We start from the raw sequence: 18,012 nt of genomic DNA, 5'->3' as shown, positions 1-18,012 counted from the left end.
TAGAGTCACAGATGAACCCCTACATATGAGTGCAGAGACTGGAACTGTGGTCCTCTGCAAGAGCAGCTGGTGCTCTTAACCAGTGACCCATCTCCGGTCCTGCGATCCACATTCTCTCTGTCACGTAGACATCAGGAAAGCCTGCTCACCTGCCTTATCTTGTTCTGCCTTTCGCTCTGGCTGTTTCGTGTTGGGGACTTGGGCTGTGACACTGGCGCTCACTGTGTGGTTCAGAATAGGCTTAGACTCTTCATCCCCTTATGAGCCTCCGGGTATGTGGCACCAGACCCTGCTGCTCAGGTGTCTTCATGGAGTCATTCTTTCTGTCCATCCCTTTCTCCGAGCTCCTCTCAAGCCTCCCCTTTCATGAACACTGGTGACAGGCCAAGATGTCCCTGTATGAGTTCCTTGCCTCATCAGTATGAGAAAAAAGCTTCAGAAAAGTTCACGGCTCAGTGTTGTAGAGATGGCTCAGCCATTAAGAGCACCTCTAAACCCGTGAAATCGTAGCAACCACATCTGGGGTCTTCTCGCCTCAATGAACCTAATCCAGGAACTCTCTTGGAGACATGATTAGAGGTTTGCTTCATGGTTCTTCTAAATTCTGTTAAGGGCAGGCAAGATGGCATAGCAAGTAAAGGCCTTACCACAAAGCTTGTCTCCCGTGGATCTGAGACCAATTTCCCGGAACTCGTACAGTGAAAGGAGAGAACCAATTCTTACAAATTGGGTTTTGCCACCCCTCCCCCACCATGGCATGGGCACAATCATGCACAAACACAAAATCAATAAGTCAACGTAAAGTAAAAGATAACAGCCTGCCAATTTGACAATCAAATGATATTTATTCCTGGCTCCGGCAAGGGTACATAGGGATCTGGGGGCCTCGAAGGTCCACTTTCTCATGCCAGCAGCCAAAGTGTCTGGCTGTGCCCAGTGGCAAGTGGCTCTCAAACATGGTACTTGGCTTCTGTACCAATGGGCCCTGGTACTTGAAGGGAAACTCCTTCTGATACTGAGTGGAGAAGAAGCGTTGTCTACCCAGCGGGGGCTCTATGTGGCTGTATTTGCACTGTGAAGTCAAGGTAGGCAGTTTGCCAGACGGTCTTGTGGTTGCTAACCCACCCTGGCCACCTCAAGACCACCCTAGTGAGGACATTGGAGGGTGAGAAGAGGCTCAGTCAGTTGAGATATATATATATATATATATATATATATATATATATATATATATAGAGAGAGAGAGAGAGAGAGAGAGAGAGAGAGACTCTTAGCTTGATCCTCAGCATTAAAAAGATTGTTTCAGGGGTTGGGGATTTAGCTCAGTGGTAGAGCGCTTACCTAGGAAGCGCAAGGCCCTGGGTTCCGTCCCCAGCTTCGGGGGGGGGGGGGGGAGAACCAAAAAAAAAAAAAAAAAAGAGTGTTTCAGCATATGTTTGGCTGGGTGATTTAACCCTGTGTTGGAGAACCTGAGTTCTGAGAACCCTTGGGGCCCACATGTAGGAGAAGAGACCTGACTACTACAAGTTGTCTTCTGACCTTTATATATATATATTTATCATAGCACATGTATGCCCATTGGGTGCACACACACAACCCACTAAAATGAAATGTCCTAAAAAATAAAAAAAAATTTTTTTAAATGGTCCCTGGAATGACCCTAGGACTTTGGATGGTCCTAGGTAGCATCTAAGCCAACTCTTCTTTTGAGGCTTAAACCCTGTCAGGCAATAAATGTATCTTAGCTGTTAGGAACCTGAGCCTGGGAAGAAACTAGGTTGTCGTCAGCGAGACCGAGCTGGTTGAGTTCTAAATTGTGGTGCATGCCTGAAACCTCGGCACTGGGGAGGTAGAGGTAGGAGTTCAGGGTCATTAGCAGCCCCACAGGGAGTTCCAGGCCAGCCTGAGCTAGGAACCTCTTCTCAAGGGGGAAGGAGGGAGGGAAGGAGAGAGGGAGCGACAGAGACAGACAGACAGAGACTCTTGGCTTGATCTTTCAGCACTCATTCGGCCCTGGGTCACTAAACTGTGATTCTGAGACTTGGGTTAACACTAATTTGAGGGACGCGGATGAGGGGACACATCCCTTCCCCATGGCTCACCTTCCGCAACAGTTCTTCAGTGACAGAAGCTCGAACTATCCCATGCGGCTTAATCATCTTTTGGTTGGTGGTTAAAAGGTCTAATTCTGAGATTCGGGTTTGGGAAAAGTTGTGGGGTAGAGAAAACGGAACAGGAGAAATATGAGGGACTAATTGTGGAAGATTCAGGGCTCAAGCACCTATGTTGAATTGAGGCAGAGGAATTTCTGAAGTGTGGGCGGGATCAAAACAAACGAGTTTGAAGGACGGAGTCAGAGAGGGCGCTACGCAGAGCCACATCTGACAGAGGAGGAAGGTTTAGACGTAGAAAAGGGCGAATAAGGAAGAGGGAGGAGCCTTGGCCAGATCAGAGGGTTGGAATTACACAAGGGGAGGTACCATAGCCTGGGAACTGGGAGTTGTCGGTCCAGGGTGGAATCAATTCAAGGAAGGTGGTGATAGGCATTTTGAGGAGCAGAACTTTAGGAATGGGGTGGGACTTTTGGAAGGGCAGGAATTTAGGGGCGTAGGTGGGGCTTTAGGGAGCAGCCTTTGGAGATTGTTACGGACTTTTCGTAAAAAGCGAGTATTTGGTGGCTCACGCCTTTAATTCCAGCACTCAGAGGAGACAAGAGGGCAGCCTGGTCTACAAAGCGAGTTCCAGGGCAGCCAAAGCTACACAGAGAAACCACGTCTCACAAAAAAAAAAAAAAAAAAAAAAAAAAAAAGAAAGAAAGAAAGAAAGAAAGAAAGAAAGAAAAAAAAGGTGGGGGTGAGCTTCAGGGGGCAGAGCTCAGAGCTTTCAATTATGGTCAGGGCCTTTAGATCGGGAGCAGGTTCTTGGAGATAGAGAGGAGACGTAAGGAAGGGGCAGGGCTGTGGGAATAAGGAGGGGGCTGGGGCTGGAGGCGTTAGTGCCGGTGTCGCGCTTTCAGGTGGGTGGGGCATTAAAAACGAGGTGTTTCTTTGTCAGCAATGAATAGGGCTTCCAGGGACAGAGGCAGCAGGTCTTTAGTGTTAAAGGAAGGGATGGGGTGCGGGGGAGCTTCAGAGAGGGACAGGTACGTTTTAGGATTGGGGGAAGACTGAGGCTTTCAGTGATGGGCGGAGCTTCCAGGAACCAGGGCCGGTCTTTGGGGATGGGGCGGGGCTCTCAGAGGGGTAGCGCAGACTTACCACCTGTGCCCTCAGGCAAGTTACTCTCCAACAAAGACAAGTTGAGGGGTCTTTGTCTTATGGGGTTAGTCACAAAGCTGTAGTCTGAGCCCATGGAGGTTTGGAAGAAGTTTCCGAGCAGCTTTGGTTCTCCCAAGGCCACGTGATCCTTCAGTTTCTCATGAGACACATGCCGGCCTGGAGGCTGTGTCAGAGGAGGTGGCTGTAGGAATACAGGTTTCTAGGTATCTCCAGTCCAGGGATTGGAGCCCTGGGAGACATTCCGTGCCCTGTGGGTAGCTTCAACCCTCTGGACTCCAGATCGGCTTAAATTGTTAGGTTATTGTATTTTACAGATAGAACCATCGAGACTGATGTTCATGTATGTTAAACCCAGGACCTGTAGTCTACACTTAGCTCCACGACTTGTTCTGCCTTTGAGGCCCCTACTCCCCCATGAGAGCACATTGCCACCTTCTCCCTCTTCCTGCTGACCTCACCATGGAAGAACTTTGTGGAGGTAACGAGACTGCCAGGGCCGGGGGACCAGTTTCCTTTCATGATGTGTGACTCGGGAGTCTTATCACGCTGGAGGACAAACGTTTCTGCCGGGGAGGGGAAAGGGAAGGGATGTCAGTGTTAAGCAACAGAAAGGGAGCCAGGGGTGCAGTGCACGTGCAGGAGGCTCTCACCTGGCTCCTTGGAGTAGAACTCGTCATTCATGGTGGTTCTGCAATGGAACATCCTGTCTCCAGGACCGATGTTCACCTGGTGGATGTGGGCTGCGGCCTGGGCCTTGTCATACCTCAGGCAAAGTAAGTTAGGATCAGGGTAGGCCCTCAGGATTTTCAGGAAAGGTGATGGGGACGGGTAAACCACAGCTAAGCCTGGGGTGCATTAATATTTGTGTAAGTTTTTGAGATAGTCTCACTACATAACCCTGGCTGGCCTGGAACTCCCCAGATTCGATGGTCTCTGCCTCAGAGTTGTGTTGTTGTCAACTGGACACAAATTAGAATCACCTGGAAAGAGGTTCTCTCAACTGAGGGATTTGTCTCAATCAGATTGGCCTGTGGGACCTGTCTGTGGGGCATTTTGTTTTCGTTAATGATTGTTGTGAGAGGGGCGGGGCCTCTGTGGTTTGTTGTACAGGAAAGTGGGCTGAGCCAGCCCCTGGGGAGCAGGCCAGTAGGCAGGCAGCATTTCTCCACGGTTTCTGCTTCAGTTCCTGCCTTTAGGTTCCTTATTGAGTTCCCTTGACTTTCCTCAGTGATGGAGTATAACCTATAAACCAAATAAACACTTCCCTTTCAAAGTTGCTTTTGGCCTTGGTGTTTATCAGAGCCACAGAAGACAAGGTAGGCCGAGAGTTAAAGGCATGTGCTACCTTCTAATTGAATAAATGTATAAAGTTAATAAAAGGCATGCCCATCCTTTTAAATGTATTTTTAAAGATTATTACTTTGTGTGTGTATATTTGCCTGTAGGATGTTAGAATATCACATGTATTCCTGGTGTCAGATCTTTAAGAACTGGGGTTACAGATAAGTATGAGCCACCAGTGGGTGCCGGGAATCAAACTCAGGTCCTCTGCAAGAGCAGCAAGCGCTCTTAACTGCTGAGCCGTCTCCCCAGGCCTTCTTGACTTTGAGACAGACTCTTACTATGAAGCCTTGGCTGCCCCAGAACTATGTAGACTAGGTCAGCCTCAACCTTACAGTGGAGCAAGCTGTTTTCTTCGCCTCCTGGAGGCACAATGTTTTTGTGCACCGTGTTTTAGTCAAATGCCGATTTCTCTACCCTCATATCCTGTTGCAATCCCGACACTTGGCGTTGTAATACTTGTTCCAAGCATCTCCTGTTCCAAGGTTGTGTGAACACTGATCCACGGGCTGAGCAGCTGGGGCTGGGCACGAGAGGATAGGGCTGGACTTGCACCGGGCGGGGGTGGGGGGAGGGAGAGACAGAGAGAGAGAGAGAGAGAGAGAGAGAGAGAGAGAGAGAGAGAGAGAGAGAGACTACCATATGGATGTTGAGAGGAGAGAGGATTTACTATAAGAAAGGGCTCTAGGGGGGTTGGGGATTTAGCTCAGTGGTAGAGCGCTTGCCTAGCAAGCTCAAGGCCCTGGGTTCGGTCCCCAGCTCCGAAAAGAAAAAAAAAAAGAAAAAGAAAGGGCTTTAGGAGAGATACCATGAGAACACACCTGGAGCAGAGAGAACGTATCTTGGGCATTTTGGCTGGAAGGGAGCCAGATTAGTTTAGAGAACTAGAATAGATCAATGACTGCCCAGTTATTGTTTGATAGAGCCCGATTAAAGAAATTTAAAGTCTCTTTCTCATCTATTTGGGGGCTAGCCAGGATAGAGAAAAATCAACAACTTTAAAAAATGTATTTGTAGCCTTTCAAGTTCTGGGATGCAGGGCATTCACCACCACATCCGACTTCTCTTTTTAAAAATGTCTTTGTTTGCCAGGTGGTAGTGAACCACACCTTTAATCCCAGCTGCCCGGGAGGCAGAGGCAGGCAGATCTCTGTGAGTTTGAGGCCAGCCTGGTCTACAGAGAGAGTTCCAGGACATCCAGGGCTACATTAAAAAAAAAAAAAAAAGAGGGGCTGGGGATTTAGCTCAGTGGTAGAGCGCTTGCCTAGAAAGCGCAAGGCCCTGGGTTCGGTCCCCAGCTCCGGAAAAAAGAACCAAAAAAAAAAAAAAAGAAAGAAAAAGAAAAACAAAAACCTAAAAACAGAAATGGATTTTTATTTATTTTTACGCGTATGGGTATTTTGCCTGGGATGTGTATCTGTACACAACATTCATGCCTGGTGCCTGAGAAGACAAGAGGAAGGAGTCAGATTTCCTGGAACTAGAGTCAGAAACGGTTGTGAGCTGCCACGTGGATACTAGTTATCAAACTCGGGTTTTCGGCAACAGCAGACAGTGTTGTTCATCAATGAGCAGTGCCCGCACGATTTGCCTTTTTAAAGATTTTTGAAAGCATATTCGTATGTATGTGCCCCTGATGTGCAGTGCTAGCTGAGGTCAGAAGAGGGCGCTGGATCTCCTGGAACTGGGGTTACAATCACTGTGAGCTACGGTATGGGTGCTGAAGACCAAACTTTGGTTCTCTGCAAGAGCAGCAAGTGTTCTACTCTATGTAAGAGTAACTTTTTTAAAAAGATTTATTCATTTATTATATATAAGTACACTGTAGCTGTCTTCAGACACACCAGAAGGGGGCATCAGATCTCTTTACAGATGGTTGTGAGCCACCATGTGGTTCCTGGGAATTGAACTCAGGATCTCTGGAAGAGCAGTCGGGGCTCTTAACCACTGAGCCATCTCTCCAGCCCCATAAAAGTAACTTTTATTCGCCCGATGTAATCATTCCAAGTTCACTGCCTCTGTCTCCCAACCTAGACCTAGTCTTGAAAGCTTCTAGCCTTAGTATAATTTAATCTAGGCTTAGAATTTTTTTTTAGCCTCTGAGACTTATTGCTGAAGAGCTCACCCTTTCTTGTTCTTACTGTACTCTGGCTGGCTGGTTCAACTCAGCTGTCCTAGCTCAAACTTCTCTCTAAGCCCAGTGACTCAATCTGGCTTCTTTCTCAGCCTCTGACTAATGACTCTGCTTGGTCTCTAACCCTAGCAATCTGTTCTGATATAGCTCCTTCTCCTTCTTTGGCTTCTTCTGTCTTCACCCGTGTCTAGCTTGTTCTCTCTTCAGCCTGTCTCTGAAGAACTCTCTCGGTAAAACTGCCTCCTTCTCCTCCCCCTCTGAACTGCCTCCCTCTTACAACACCTCTCCTCTTTCTTCTTGCAAGAGTTGGGTGTATCCTATTCTGCCAAATCTTTCTCTGATTCGTCACTTTCTCTGCCACTCAATTAGACATGACTTTCAACCGTGGGTGCTTCCTTCTACAAATTAATCTTTCCTTTATTGTTCGGGATTAAAGGTTGGAATTTAAGGTGAGCCACGCCCACAGCTAGAAACAGGTTTTCTTTTGTTTTGTTTTGTAAATAGCAGAATCTTGGGGGGGGGGGTGTCACAGTGTGATCTATGCTGCAACTCTCTTAACCGTGAAACATCTCTCTTCCTGATTTTGGTGTTTTGGCATATGCGTGCTGTCTATAGACAGAGTATATGCAAGTGTGCGCCTGACTCTGTGCGTATGTGCGCCGGCCTTTTTTTTTTTTTTTTTTTTTCTGTCGTGCCCATGGGGAGGCTAGAGGAAAGCTTATAGAAATCTGATCCTTCCTTCCTCTATGTGACTTCTGGGGATTGAACTTTGGTAGGTCTCAGGCTTGGTGGCAAGCACTCTAACCACTGTGCCATCTCATTGGCTCGTGCCTCATTCCTTCTGAGACAGGGTCTCACTGACGCTGGAGTTAGGCTGGCAGTTGACAAGCCCCAGTCATCCGTCCCCCTTGTCTGTGTGCACCACACCACTCCGCCGGGGCAACAGACACATGGCCACAGCTTTTGAGGTGGGTGCTGAGGATTTGAACTCAGATCCTCGTGCTCAAGCACTGAACGGGTGGATGCTGAGCCATCCTCCCAGCAGGTGCTTTAGTGGGCAGTGTGACAGTACGGTGGAGCTTGGAATGAACACCTCAGGGCGAGCCAAAGTTCAGGAGCCCTGAAGTAGGGCACCCAATGTGTTGCTGAAAGCCAACTGCGGGGAGAGTAGCCTCTTGTACCTGGAAGGGGACAGCCCCTGAGGTGTGTAGGTCTCCTTCACGTATGAGCACAGGGTACTATAGCCAAGCTTGCTATCTCCTAGGTTTATACTGGAGGAGGCCTGTGGGCAAAATAGAGTGAAAGGTCAGAACTACCCTAGTGGCCATGGCTGCCACCCACTCCCAGCAGAGCCAATGTCACCTTGATTTACCCTCTTACACATCAAGGCAGGGGGGCTTGGGAAGGCTTGGAACTGCTTCCTGTAGGAGGTGCCTTCCTGTCCCTTGTAGTTCCACTTCAGGGTGTTAGGACCCCCTAAGGAGGAAGAATGAGAGGGGGGTGGGAGAGAATGGGATTGGTTTCTCTGCAGCCTTTGGGCCACCCGGAACTCTACCCACAGGAAGGAAAGTTGGGCAACCCTGGTCACTCTAGACCGAAAGATCTCACACAAAACACAAGACGAAACAAGCAAACGGACCAAAAAACTAAACATAACTTCTTTTCTTTTCTTTTCTTTTTTTTTTTTTCTTTTTTCAGAGCTGAGGACCGAACCCAGGGCCTTGCGCTTGCTAGGCAAGCGCTCTACCACTGAGCTAAATCCCCAACCCCTTAAACATAACTTCTAAAGAGGGGGAGCCGTTGAGATGGGTTGGCAGGTAAAGATGTTTGCTGCCAAGCCTAATGACCTGGGTTAGATCCCTGCGTTTCACACGGTGAAAGGAAAGAAATACCCCTTGCAAGCTGTCCCCTGACCTCCACATGCACACCCTGGGACATGTGGGCATACATAGAAACACCATAAATATAAATAAAGAAATATGGCCACCACGTATCGAGACAGGTACCTAGGCTAAGCTCATTTTCCCTTCCTCTCTCCTCTCCCACCCCCACATAGGGTCTCATGTAGTCCTGGGTGGCGCCAAACTTTTCACATAGTTGAACATGTTCATGAATTCCCGATTACCCTGCTTCTGCTTCCCTTACAGTGCAAGCTTTATGGGCTTGGCCACCACGCCCAGGCTCTTCCCCTCTTCTATATTTTGGTTTGTTTCAGGTTGGCTATGTATGTGTTGATACAGTATTTTGATCAGTAGCTGTTGCTGCTTAGGAATTCTCAGTTTTCAGCCTTCCGTAGGCTGGGTCATAGACCTCACTTAGGCTGAATTAAGGGCTTGTGGTCTTTCCCCCATTTTATACCCTTGAGGCTGAGAGACTTGAAGTGGCCAGATAGAAAGGAGAGCTGGACCATGTAGAGCGCTTGCTGAGTATAGCTGAGGCCCTGAGTTCGGTTCCAACAGGAAAAAGAAAAGCAGGTCGGGGAGACTCAGTGAAGCACTTGTCCCACAATCATGAAGACCTGGGTTTGGATCTCCAGAATAAACACAAAAAAAATTCAGTACCGGGGGCACAAGTTTGTGGTCTCAGCCTAAGGAGGCGGATCCCAGGAGCCTGCTGGCCAGTATACTCCAGGCCAATTGCAGACCCTCTTTTATGAACTGAGAAACCAGTTCCGGAAGCCAAGCCCTCCTCCCATTTTAGACCTCAGCATGCATGCCTTAGAGTGTGCTCCAAGGGTGGGCTGTCTCCTCTAACTCTGACGAGAAGGGAAAAGCAGCAAAATAACCCAAGAATCAAAACATGTTCTTGAGAACCGCTAGAAGGTGAACCATTTCCAACAGACGTTAGTATTGCTCATCCAGGGATGGAAAAGCCCTTGCAGTGGGGAAGCTCACCATGGAGAGACAGACAGCTCAGTCAGGAGCTCCCACTGATTGCCTCAACTTCCCCAGTCTCCCTGTCCCCTCTTTCTCTCTGTAGATCAGCCTGTCCTGGAATACACAGAAATCCATCTGCCTCTGCCGCCACCCCCAGATGGGGTCTCATGTAGTCCTGGCTGGCCTCAAACTTTTTGCTGGCATAAAAGGCATGTGTCACCATTATGGAAGTTCTGCTGCAGGTTGTGAACATCTAGTCTAATGTCATTTCCAACTGTCGTTCTTTGTTCTTTTACTTGGAAGCCTCACCTAGGGGGACACTGCTCTGCCTGGGACTGTCTCAGTCAAGGGCTCCAGGTGCCCACCTTGATGAGGCTTCCCTTGGTGGGTCTCTGCTGGCTTCCTTGAGCACCCATTATGAGGATGTTTTACTAGTTAAGGCTAGTTACTATAGTTGCTATTTTTTTCCTGTTATTTTGGCTTGTTATGTACTCATAATCTCACTAGTTCAAAACCAAAATAACGGCTATCACAGCTTATTCTCTGGACCCACAAAGGTGGAAGGTGCCTGGGCTCTGACGCCCAAGGTTGTCCTCCAACGTATACAATCACACCCACACACACAAAAGAATTGAATAGAAACACACATCCCCAAAGCTCAACTCCAGGGAGTTCTCTTACTGACTACAACTACGATTGTATGGGAGACATTACCAGAAAATTCCTAAGAACCTGGGGCCTATACACCACTGAGCACTAACACTTTTTATTTCGGGAATTTCATTAAGTCACCCAAGGCTAGACTTGAACCCATGCTATAGCCAAGGCTTGTCTCCAACTTCTACCTCAGCCTCTGACGTGCTGAGACTACAGGCATGCACAATGAGAGAGAGAGAGAGAGAGAGAGAGAGAGAGAGAGAGAGAGAGAGAGAGAGAATATGAATGAGATGGAGGGGTCTTAGAACAACTTGATCTTTCTGCCTCCACTTCCTCAATGCTGGGCTAATCACTGTTGGCCATCATGCCTAGTTTACCTAGCACTGGGGTGGAATACCAGGGTATTGTGCATGCTAAGTAAATATTCTACCAACCGAGTCACGTCCTCAGTCCTGGAGGTTTTAGCAGCAGCATCTCCACTGGTTGGCAACTAGAACCATTTTCCTGTCCCTGTTGACAAGTGACCATTTATGGTGAGGGTGGGGTGTGAGGTGTCCCTGATTGCCCTTGCCCTTGAGTGCACCATGGCTAGGGTATGCACTCACCCAGGTGGCTGCAGGGCGCATGGGGCTGAGGGGTGACAGCATCGTAGGGCGGGTAGTGTGCTTGGTATGAGGTGGTCGGGATGCGCAGCTGCTTCCGGTCACCCGAGGGCATCGAATCCCGGTCAAAGAGGAGGCGCGCGCTTCGGATGTCCTCGTGAGCGCTCGGTGGTAGCTCGGGCCAGCCATAGTCAGATTGTGCAACGGACAGGTTGAGGACAGGACGCGTATCCGCATGCAAGTGCAGGTTGCTCATCTGCATGACTCTCGTGCACTCCAGCCTGCGCTCCCGCAGCTCATCCCGCGACAGTAATGTGGGCGGTGGTGAGAACGCACGGCGCACCTCGGACACACGCTTCTGGGTAGCCCACTGCTCATCCCTTTGGAAGAATGAGGGTTGCGGTGGTGACGAGGGTGGCCGGACCGGGGTGACATAGGAATAGGCCGGGAAGTCCTTATGCGTTGTGCACTGCATAGTGCCATCATGCAGCCGCGGATCAGGACCCAGAGAAAAGTGTGAGGCCTTGAGGAACTCCCGGGACAACGGGCACACAGGCATCGTGAAGCCCCGCTTCACCTGCAAGAGACAAAGACAAAGACCTGCTGTCGTGACAAAAGCCTCCTCCCACAACAGGACAATGCTGGCTTTCGTTTTCTGGCTGACCCTAGGAAGAGTAAAGAGACAGTCTCTTTATTTGGCACCTACTGGGTAGAGGGTATTGTGGTACTTTGCCAGCTAGATTAGCTTACAGCCCTTTTAGAAGAGGAACCTCACTCGAGAAAATACTGCTACTAGATTGACCTGGGAAGCATTTTCTTCATTGAATATTGGGATAGGCAGGCCCAACCCACGGCTGGTGGTTCTGGCTTCTGTAAGGCAGCAGAGCTTGAGAAGGAAGCTAGTAAGCAGCACTCCTCCATGGCCACCGAATCCTTTCATGCCTCCAGATTCCTGCCTCGAGTTCCTCCCCTGACTTCTCTAGAAGATGGACTACAAGCTGTAAATTGAAATAAACCCCCCCTCCCTAACTTGGTTTTGGTCATAGTGTTTTATCACAGGAAAAAAAAAATAAAATCCTGAGACAGGATTAATCCTGAGACATCGGTTAACAAAAATAGACCAAGAACTCTGAGATTTTGTTAGTTAATGATGGGGCTAGAGACCATACACACACACACACACACACACACACACACACACACACTCACACACACTCACACACTCACACACACTCACATACACACACTCTTACACAACTCTTACACACACTCACATTCACACACACTCACACACTCTTACACACACTCACACACATTCACACACTCACACACTCACATTCACACACTCACACACACTCACACACACTCACACACTCACATTCACACACACACTCACACACACTAACACACACTCATGGATGATTATTTAAACATTGTAATGGCCACTGATTTCAGGCCTGCGAAATGTTGGAAATTGATAATGAGGTAAGATGCACATTAACTGACCCTGAGCTGGGTCCTGGGTTGCATAAACCAGTAGTTCTCAACTTGTGGGTCAGGATGCCTTCAATGCTGGATGACCCTTTCACAGAGGTCACCTCAAACCATCAGAAAACACAGATATTCACACTATGACTCATAACAGTAGCAAAATTAGTTATGAAGTAGCAACACGTTTTATGGTTGGGGGTTAACCAGAACATGAGGAACTGTACTGAAGAGTTGCAGCATTAGGAAGGTGGAGAACCGCCGGTATACATGAACACAAGCATCGGTAGCTGTGGTGGTTTGAATATGCTTGGCCCAGGAAGTGGCCTTGTTGGATTTAGGAGTGATCTTGTTGGAGCAAATATGTCATGCTACATGCTACATTACTGTGATAGGCCTGACCATGCTTTTGTTTGAAAGAATGTGGATTTGGGGACTTTGTTTAGAAGGTAGTCCTGGTTCTGTCCCCCAGCCTCATGCTCCCAGAAATAAGACTCAGACTCAAAATATATTTACAAATACCTTGACCCTGTAGCTAGACTCTTCTCTGACTAGATCATAACTAAATAACCCAATTGTTTTAACCTACACTCTGCCCCGTGACTGCTTACCAGGCGCATGCGTCTGTCTTCTCACATCTTCCCTGTCAAGCTCCTGCCTGGCTGTATACCAGAATTCTTTCTCCTCCAGATGTCCCATCTCTATTTCCTGCCTAAGCGATAAACTATAGGCTTTTTAATTGACAGGTGGCACATCCATACAACACACACGATATTCTCTCTACAACTTTGGATTTGGAAAGCAGTGGGATGCTTTGAGTGGGGCTTACTGGGCTATCCTACTAGGAAAATGGAAGGCGGAGGGCTGGGGATTTAGCTCAGTGGTAGAGCACTTACCTAGGAAGCGCAAGGCCCTGGGTTCGGTCCCCAGCTCCGGAAAAAAAAAAAAAAAAAAAAAAGAAAAGAAAAAAACCTAGGAAAATGGAAGGCATTGTCACTGAAGATGACTTGAACTGTGTAAACCTGGCTCTACAAGTTTCAGAGAAACAGCCTATAGACTGTTCTGGTGATATTTTGGTGAAGAATGTGGCTGCTTTTGCCCTGCTCCAAAACGTTTGCCTGATGCTAAGGCAAAGAGAGTCAAAGAGAAAGAAGGTCTCAAAACAACCCAGTTTTGACTCCATGCCTTGATTTGCTCCCACGAAGAGTGTTTTGATCAAATGTAGCAAGGTTAGAAAGGAAAAATACAAAACATATGCTTCAAAGAGTAAAGGGGCACCATGAAGTGGAATGAAGGTTCATCCCGTGTGCAAGCATATTCAATGGAGTTAAGGGAGTGGTGACCAGGAAAGATCTCACCCAGCTAAGTTAGGCTTTTGCGGTTGAACTAGAGATTGTTTTGTCAAGTTAGGCGCTATTACCTTGTTACTGTTTTCATTTGGACTTTAATCTGGAATGAACTACAATCCAGAAATTGAGGGCACACCTGTGATCCAGATCTTGTATGCCTTTAATCTCATGAGACAGAGGCAAGCAGATCTCTGAGTTCAAGGCCAGCCTGGGGCAGAACAAGTACCAAGAAAAGCGTAGGTCCAGGTGTGTTGGTACACACCTTTAATCCCCAAACTGAGGAGACAGGGGCTTAGAGATCTCTGAGTTCAAGGTCAGTCTACAGAGAAAGTTCCAGGACAGCCAAACTTAGGCAGTGAAGGAGTTGGAAAACGGAACACTGGTGGTGATGGTGATGAACAAGAGGTAATGTTCCATGTACCAGAACTTGGCAGCTTTGGCCAGGTGGCTCTGGCTTCAAAGCCAAGACTAGAAGGGGGTTACTGGGACAATTGATGCTGGCTGGCTGGAGCTAAGAAATTAATGGTTATTAAGAAGAGGTGAGGGCTGGAGAGATGGTTCAGTGGTTAAGAGCACTGACTGCTCTTCCAGAGGTCCTGAGTTCAAATCCCAGCAACCACATGGTGGCTCACAACCATCTGTAATGAGATCCGATTCCCTCTTCTGGTGTGTCTGAAGACAGCTACAATGTATATAATAAATAAATAACCTTTTTTAAAAAAAAAAAGAAGAGGTGAATTCTTTGGAAAGTGTTTTCTAAGAGCACAAACAAGTTGTATTCCAGAGATAGACCTCCTCCTGGCAACTAGACTTGGTCATTGTAAAAATCACCCAGGTGGTACTGGTTTTAAAGGCGTGAGGGTTCATGGAGAGAAGCTGAAGTTTGGCCCTGTGAGAGGAAAGGGAAGGCCATTGATGAGGGTGCAGCCTCAGTTGCAGTTGATGGCCTAGGACTGAAGGGGTCATGCAAAGAAGTTGAGGCTGGACATCATGAAGAGAGCCTATGAGAGGTTATTGGTGAAATTTAGTTGCAAAAGAAGTCCACAGACAGGGTTGGGGATTTAGCTCAGTGGTAGAGCGCTTGCCTAGGAATCGCAAGGCCCTGGGTTCAGTCCCCCGCTCCGAAAAAAAGAACCAAAAAAAAAGAAGTCCACAGACCATTGGAGATGCCAGAACCATGGGATGATCACCAAGAACAGCAGCAGCAGCAGTGGAGTGGACCAACCTGAGCTTAGAGCGCTACGGAGGGCAGAGCTGGAGAAGTGACCCAAGCAACATTTGGAGGAGCCCAGAAGATCATGTGTGGATCCCAGACACTGGAACAAGAAGCTGTAAAGTAGAAGTTGCCTTGGAGACCTCAGACAGTAGAGCTGCCAGAGCCTTGGGATGATGCCTTCTGAGGAAAACTGATAAGAGGGAGTGGCACCAGCCCACGAGTCTGCTCCTGGCTGCCTTTGGATTAAGATGTACAACTCTCAGCTCCTTCTTCAGCACCATGTCTGCTTGCAGGCCGCCATGCTTCCTGCCATGATGATTGGACTAAACCTCTGAAACTGTAAGCCAGCCCCAAATAAGGTATAATTGTATACCAAATAAAGTATAGAGGTACAACTCTTTGTAAGAGTTACCTTGGTCGTGGTGTCCCTTTATAGCAATAAAACAAAACAGTAAGACAGTGGCACTGCTTGTTCACTAATATGCTATATGTTAGCAACTTCCCACAATTCCTCTCCACCTTCAACTTTAGATGAATCAATCAGCAAGCTGTGACTTAGACCAAAGCTTCCTCCCACATCTTCCTTGATACTCTTAGAGACCCTGGCTGCCCACCAACCTTTCCGGCTTCCAGGCACACTTCCTCCAGAAAGCCCTCCCTGACTTCAGCCTGCTATGTGCTCACATTGGACTCTGATAAAGAAGAAAAGGACCTTTGCTGGGCTCTGGCTCATTGGAAAAATGCTTGCCCAGTACGCATGAGGTCCTGGATTGGAATCCCAGCATTGTATAAACTAGGCGTGGTGATATAGGCCTGACATCCTAGCATCTGAAGGCAGGAGCTAGAGGATCAGAAACTCAAAGTCATTCTTATCTGCACTGAGAAGTCAAGGTTAGACTGGACTACGTAAGCTATATGTCAAAAGGAAACAAAACAGAGCTGAAGTTTGGATCATTCTATGAATTTGATTCCTAGCACCCATGTCAGGTGGTTCTTATGATCTCAGCATTGGGGTGGTAGAGACAGCGGGATCTCTGGGGCTCACTGATAGCCTGCCTAGCTAAATCAATGGGCTCCAAGACCATGACAAACATTGTCTCAAAGGAGGTGAAAGGCAATTTTAAGAATAGTTGTGGTAAAAAATTAAAAAAAAAAATGGTTTCGGGGGTTGGGGATTTAGCTCAGTGGTAGAGCGCTTGCCTAGGAAGCGCAAGGCCCTGGGTTCGGTCCCCAGCTCTGAAAAAAAAAGAACCAAAAAAAAAAAAAAATGGTTTCTTTTATCCCATGCCACATGGCGTCTGTGGGATATCTTCATCTCAGTCAGTAAAGCACGTCACCCGCTTTGCCCCATCCCACATCACGCTGCTGATGGCTACTCTCTGAGCCCAGCAACAGTCTCTCTTCCCATCCAGTTCCCAAGGCAGGTCACCAGTTTCATACACGTCCCAATTTCGTGGCGGGCTTGGTGCGTCCTGCCACCATACTTTCTCTTCAACTTAATTAAGTCGCCACATGAAAGAACTCACCACACAGTAACCTCTGATCCAATTGATAAGATATAATTTGCCCATCTAGACAACACAAAGTCCTGTACACACCCACGGTTTAAAAATATTTATAGCAACCTGTATCTATGTGCAGACAAGAATCTTAACATCTGCCACCATGTTCTCCCAGCTCCTCTTCCTCGCTCTGGCTTTGTCTTGTCCTTCTAAAACTTTTCTTCTGCCCATCTTTCCTTCTCGTTCAATGACAGGCCTTGTTCTATCCTGTACCTGCCAACATCAGACTACAGAGAATGACATCGGAGATTGTTTTCTAGCCTACACACACACACACACACACACACACACACACACACACACACACACACACAAGCTGGCTTTGTGTTGGCGATCCCCGAATTTAGAAAGTAGAGGCAAGAGAATGAGAGTGTGGTTTGAGATCAGCCTCTCCAATGAATGAATGAGTAAATGAAATAAGGGACCTTGCACCGCGGTCAGCTGGTAGAGCACGAGCCTAGAATGCATGGAAACCTGGGCTCCATCCTCTGTGAGGCACAAGCGATCACGGTGATACACCTATGGTCCCACGGTTAGAAGATGAAGGGAGGGAGAACTTAAATTCAAGGCCATCCTTAACTGCTTATCAAGTCAGAGTCCAGCCTAGTGTTGGCCTTCCTGCTTGTGGGAAGGTGACTCAGAAACCCAGGAGCCATGCAGCTCTGAGAAGAATCCTCCTCAGCAGAGGTGTATCTTCTAGGAGAGGCTGTCCCCAGCTGAGGTGCTCAGGAGCCACCAGGAGTGGCTGCCTCTGCTCCTAGGAGCGGGCAGACAGTCAGCAGTCGGACAGAGTGCAGGGCTCACAAAGGGGTTCTTGCCGGGTTCTGGCTTTCTAGGGCGGAGCTTTTCCAGAGTGAGGATTGGTGGGATTTCAAGTCCTGAGCTTGGGCGAGCTCAGGGATTGGTAGGTTTTTCAGTTCAGGGATTGATGGATTTTTAAACTCGGGAATTGGTGGGTTTCTGTGGGAAGTTCAGAGGTTGGTGACTTTTGTTCAGACTTTTCAACTAAACTTAGTACAACCAGAGGAGGGTCCTGTTGAGGGGCTGGAGATGACCCTTGTAACTATAACAGATGTTGGAAACACCTTTATGACAGTAACGGAGTTCTGGCTGAGGGGCCTGGCTACTTTCTTGCCGTGAGGGTTTACAAAGTTCACAACATACACAAAGTTTGGGAAGTATACGAAGTTTACAGGGGGAGTCCCACATGAATATCCAACACCTACACTACATCTAACCTGTATCTTAGCTTAAAGCTGTGTGTGTGTCTAGTATATGTGAGATCCTAGGTTCAGGTCCTAGTACTACAGGATACAGGGACAAGGACACAGACCTACCTTACTGGGTTAATGAATCTTGAACTTGGCTCCCTTCAGGTCCTTCTAATTGCCCTCTGGCCCTAGTCATCCCAGGGGATGGTCTTCTGGTCCTTCCTAGAGATTAAACCAAAATGGTCTGATCCAGCTCATTGTGACCTCAAGAGTTCTCCCAGATAATGCTGTCACATAG

General features: G+C 48.0%; 2 protein-coding genes across 9 annotated transcripts in view; one reads left to right on the top strand and one right to left on the bottom strand.

The window, feature by feature from the left end:
• Positions 1–819: 819 nt before the first annotated feature.
• Saxo5 (stabilizer of axonemal microtubules 5) lies at positions 820–17,993 on the bottom strand. 8 transcript variants are annotated; one of them, XM_039089667.2, is made up of 10 exons: positions 17,841–17,967; positions 10,892–11,465; positions 8,126–8,229; positions 7,935–8,035; positions 3,929–4,041; positions 3,732–3,841; positions 3,258–3,459; positions 2,103–2,188; positions 1,342–1,375; positions 826–1,072 (listed from the first exon to the last, which is right to left on the bottom strand). In XM_039089667.2, exons 2-10 carry the CDS (start codon positions 11,445–11,447, stop codon positions 1,038–1,040), a joined length of 1,341 nt encoding a protein of 446 aa, XP_038945595.1. In that variant the 5' UTR covers positions 11,448–11,465; positions 17,841–17,967; the 3' UTR covers positions 826–1,037. The 8 variants fall into 8 exon arrangements, 6 of the variants coding, with proteins under 6 accessions (NP_001102529.1, XP_038945595.1, XP_008767210.1 ...); XM_008768988.3 differs by lacking the exon at positions 1,342–1,375 and having other exon boundaries at positions 17,841–17,993; XM_039089669.2 differs by lacking the exons at positions 1,342–1,375; positions 17,841–17,967 and adding an exon at positions 10,721–10,796 and having other exon boundaries at positions 10,892–11,021.
• The window catches only part of Pex11g (peroxisomal biogenesis factor 11 gamma), a 28,281-nt gene continuing 17,365 nt past the window's right edge, over positions 7,097–18,012 (top strand). Inside the window, exons 1-2 of the mRNA XM_039089139.2 lie at positions 7,097–7,202; positions 7,604–7,721. Coding sequence (XP_038945067.1) covers positions 7,704–7,721 — 18 coding nt within the window. The 5' untranslated portion in view covers positions 7,097–7,202; positions 7,604–7,703. The remainder of the gene's footprint in view (positions 7,203–7,603; positions 7,722–18,012) is intronic.

Source organism: Rattus norvegicus, chromosome 12, assembly GCF_036323735.1.
Source record: "Rattus norvegicus strain BN/NHsdMcwi chromosome 12, GRCr8, whole genome shotgun sequence".
Classification (NCBI taxonomy): Eukaryota; Metazoa; Chordata; class Mammalia; order Rodentia; family Muridae; genus Rattus; species Rattus norvegicus.
This window is presented reverse-complemented; position numbering and strand designations above follow the sequence as displayed.

Coding starts and splice junctions, on each gene's coding strand:
- Saxo5 (XM_008768988.3), bottom strand. CDS start 11,447: ATGCCTGTGTGCCCGTTGTCCCGGGAGTTCCTCAAGGCCTCACACTTT. Junction 4,042..7,934: donor CAGGGGCTGTCCCCTTCCAG/GTACAAGAGGCT, acceptor ACTTTGCCTGAG/GTATGACAAGGCCCAGGCCG. Junction 1,073..2,102: donor CTGAAGAACTGTTGCGGAAG/GTGAGCCATGGG, acceptor TTGACTTCACAG/TGCAAATACAGCCACATAGA.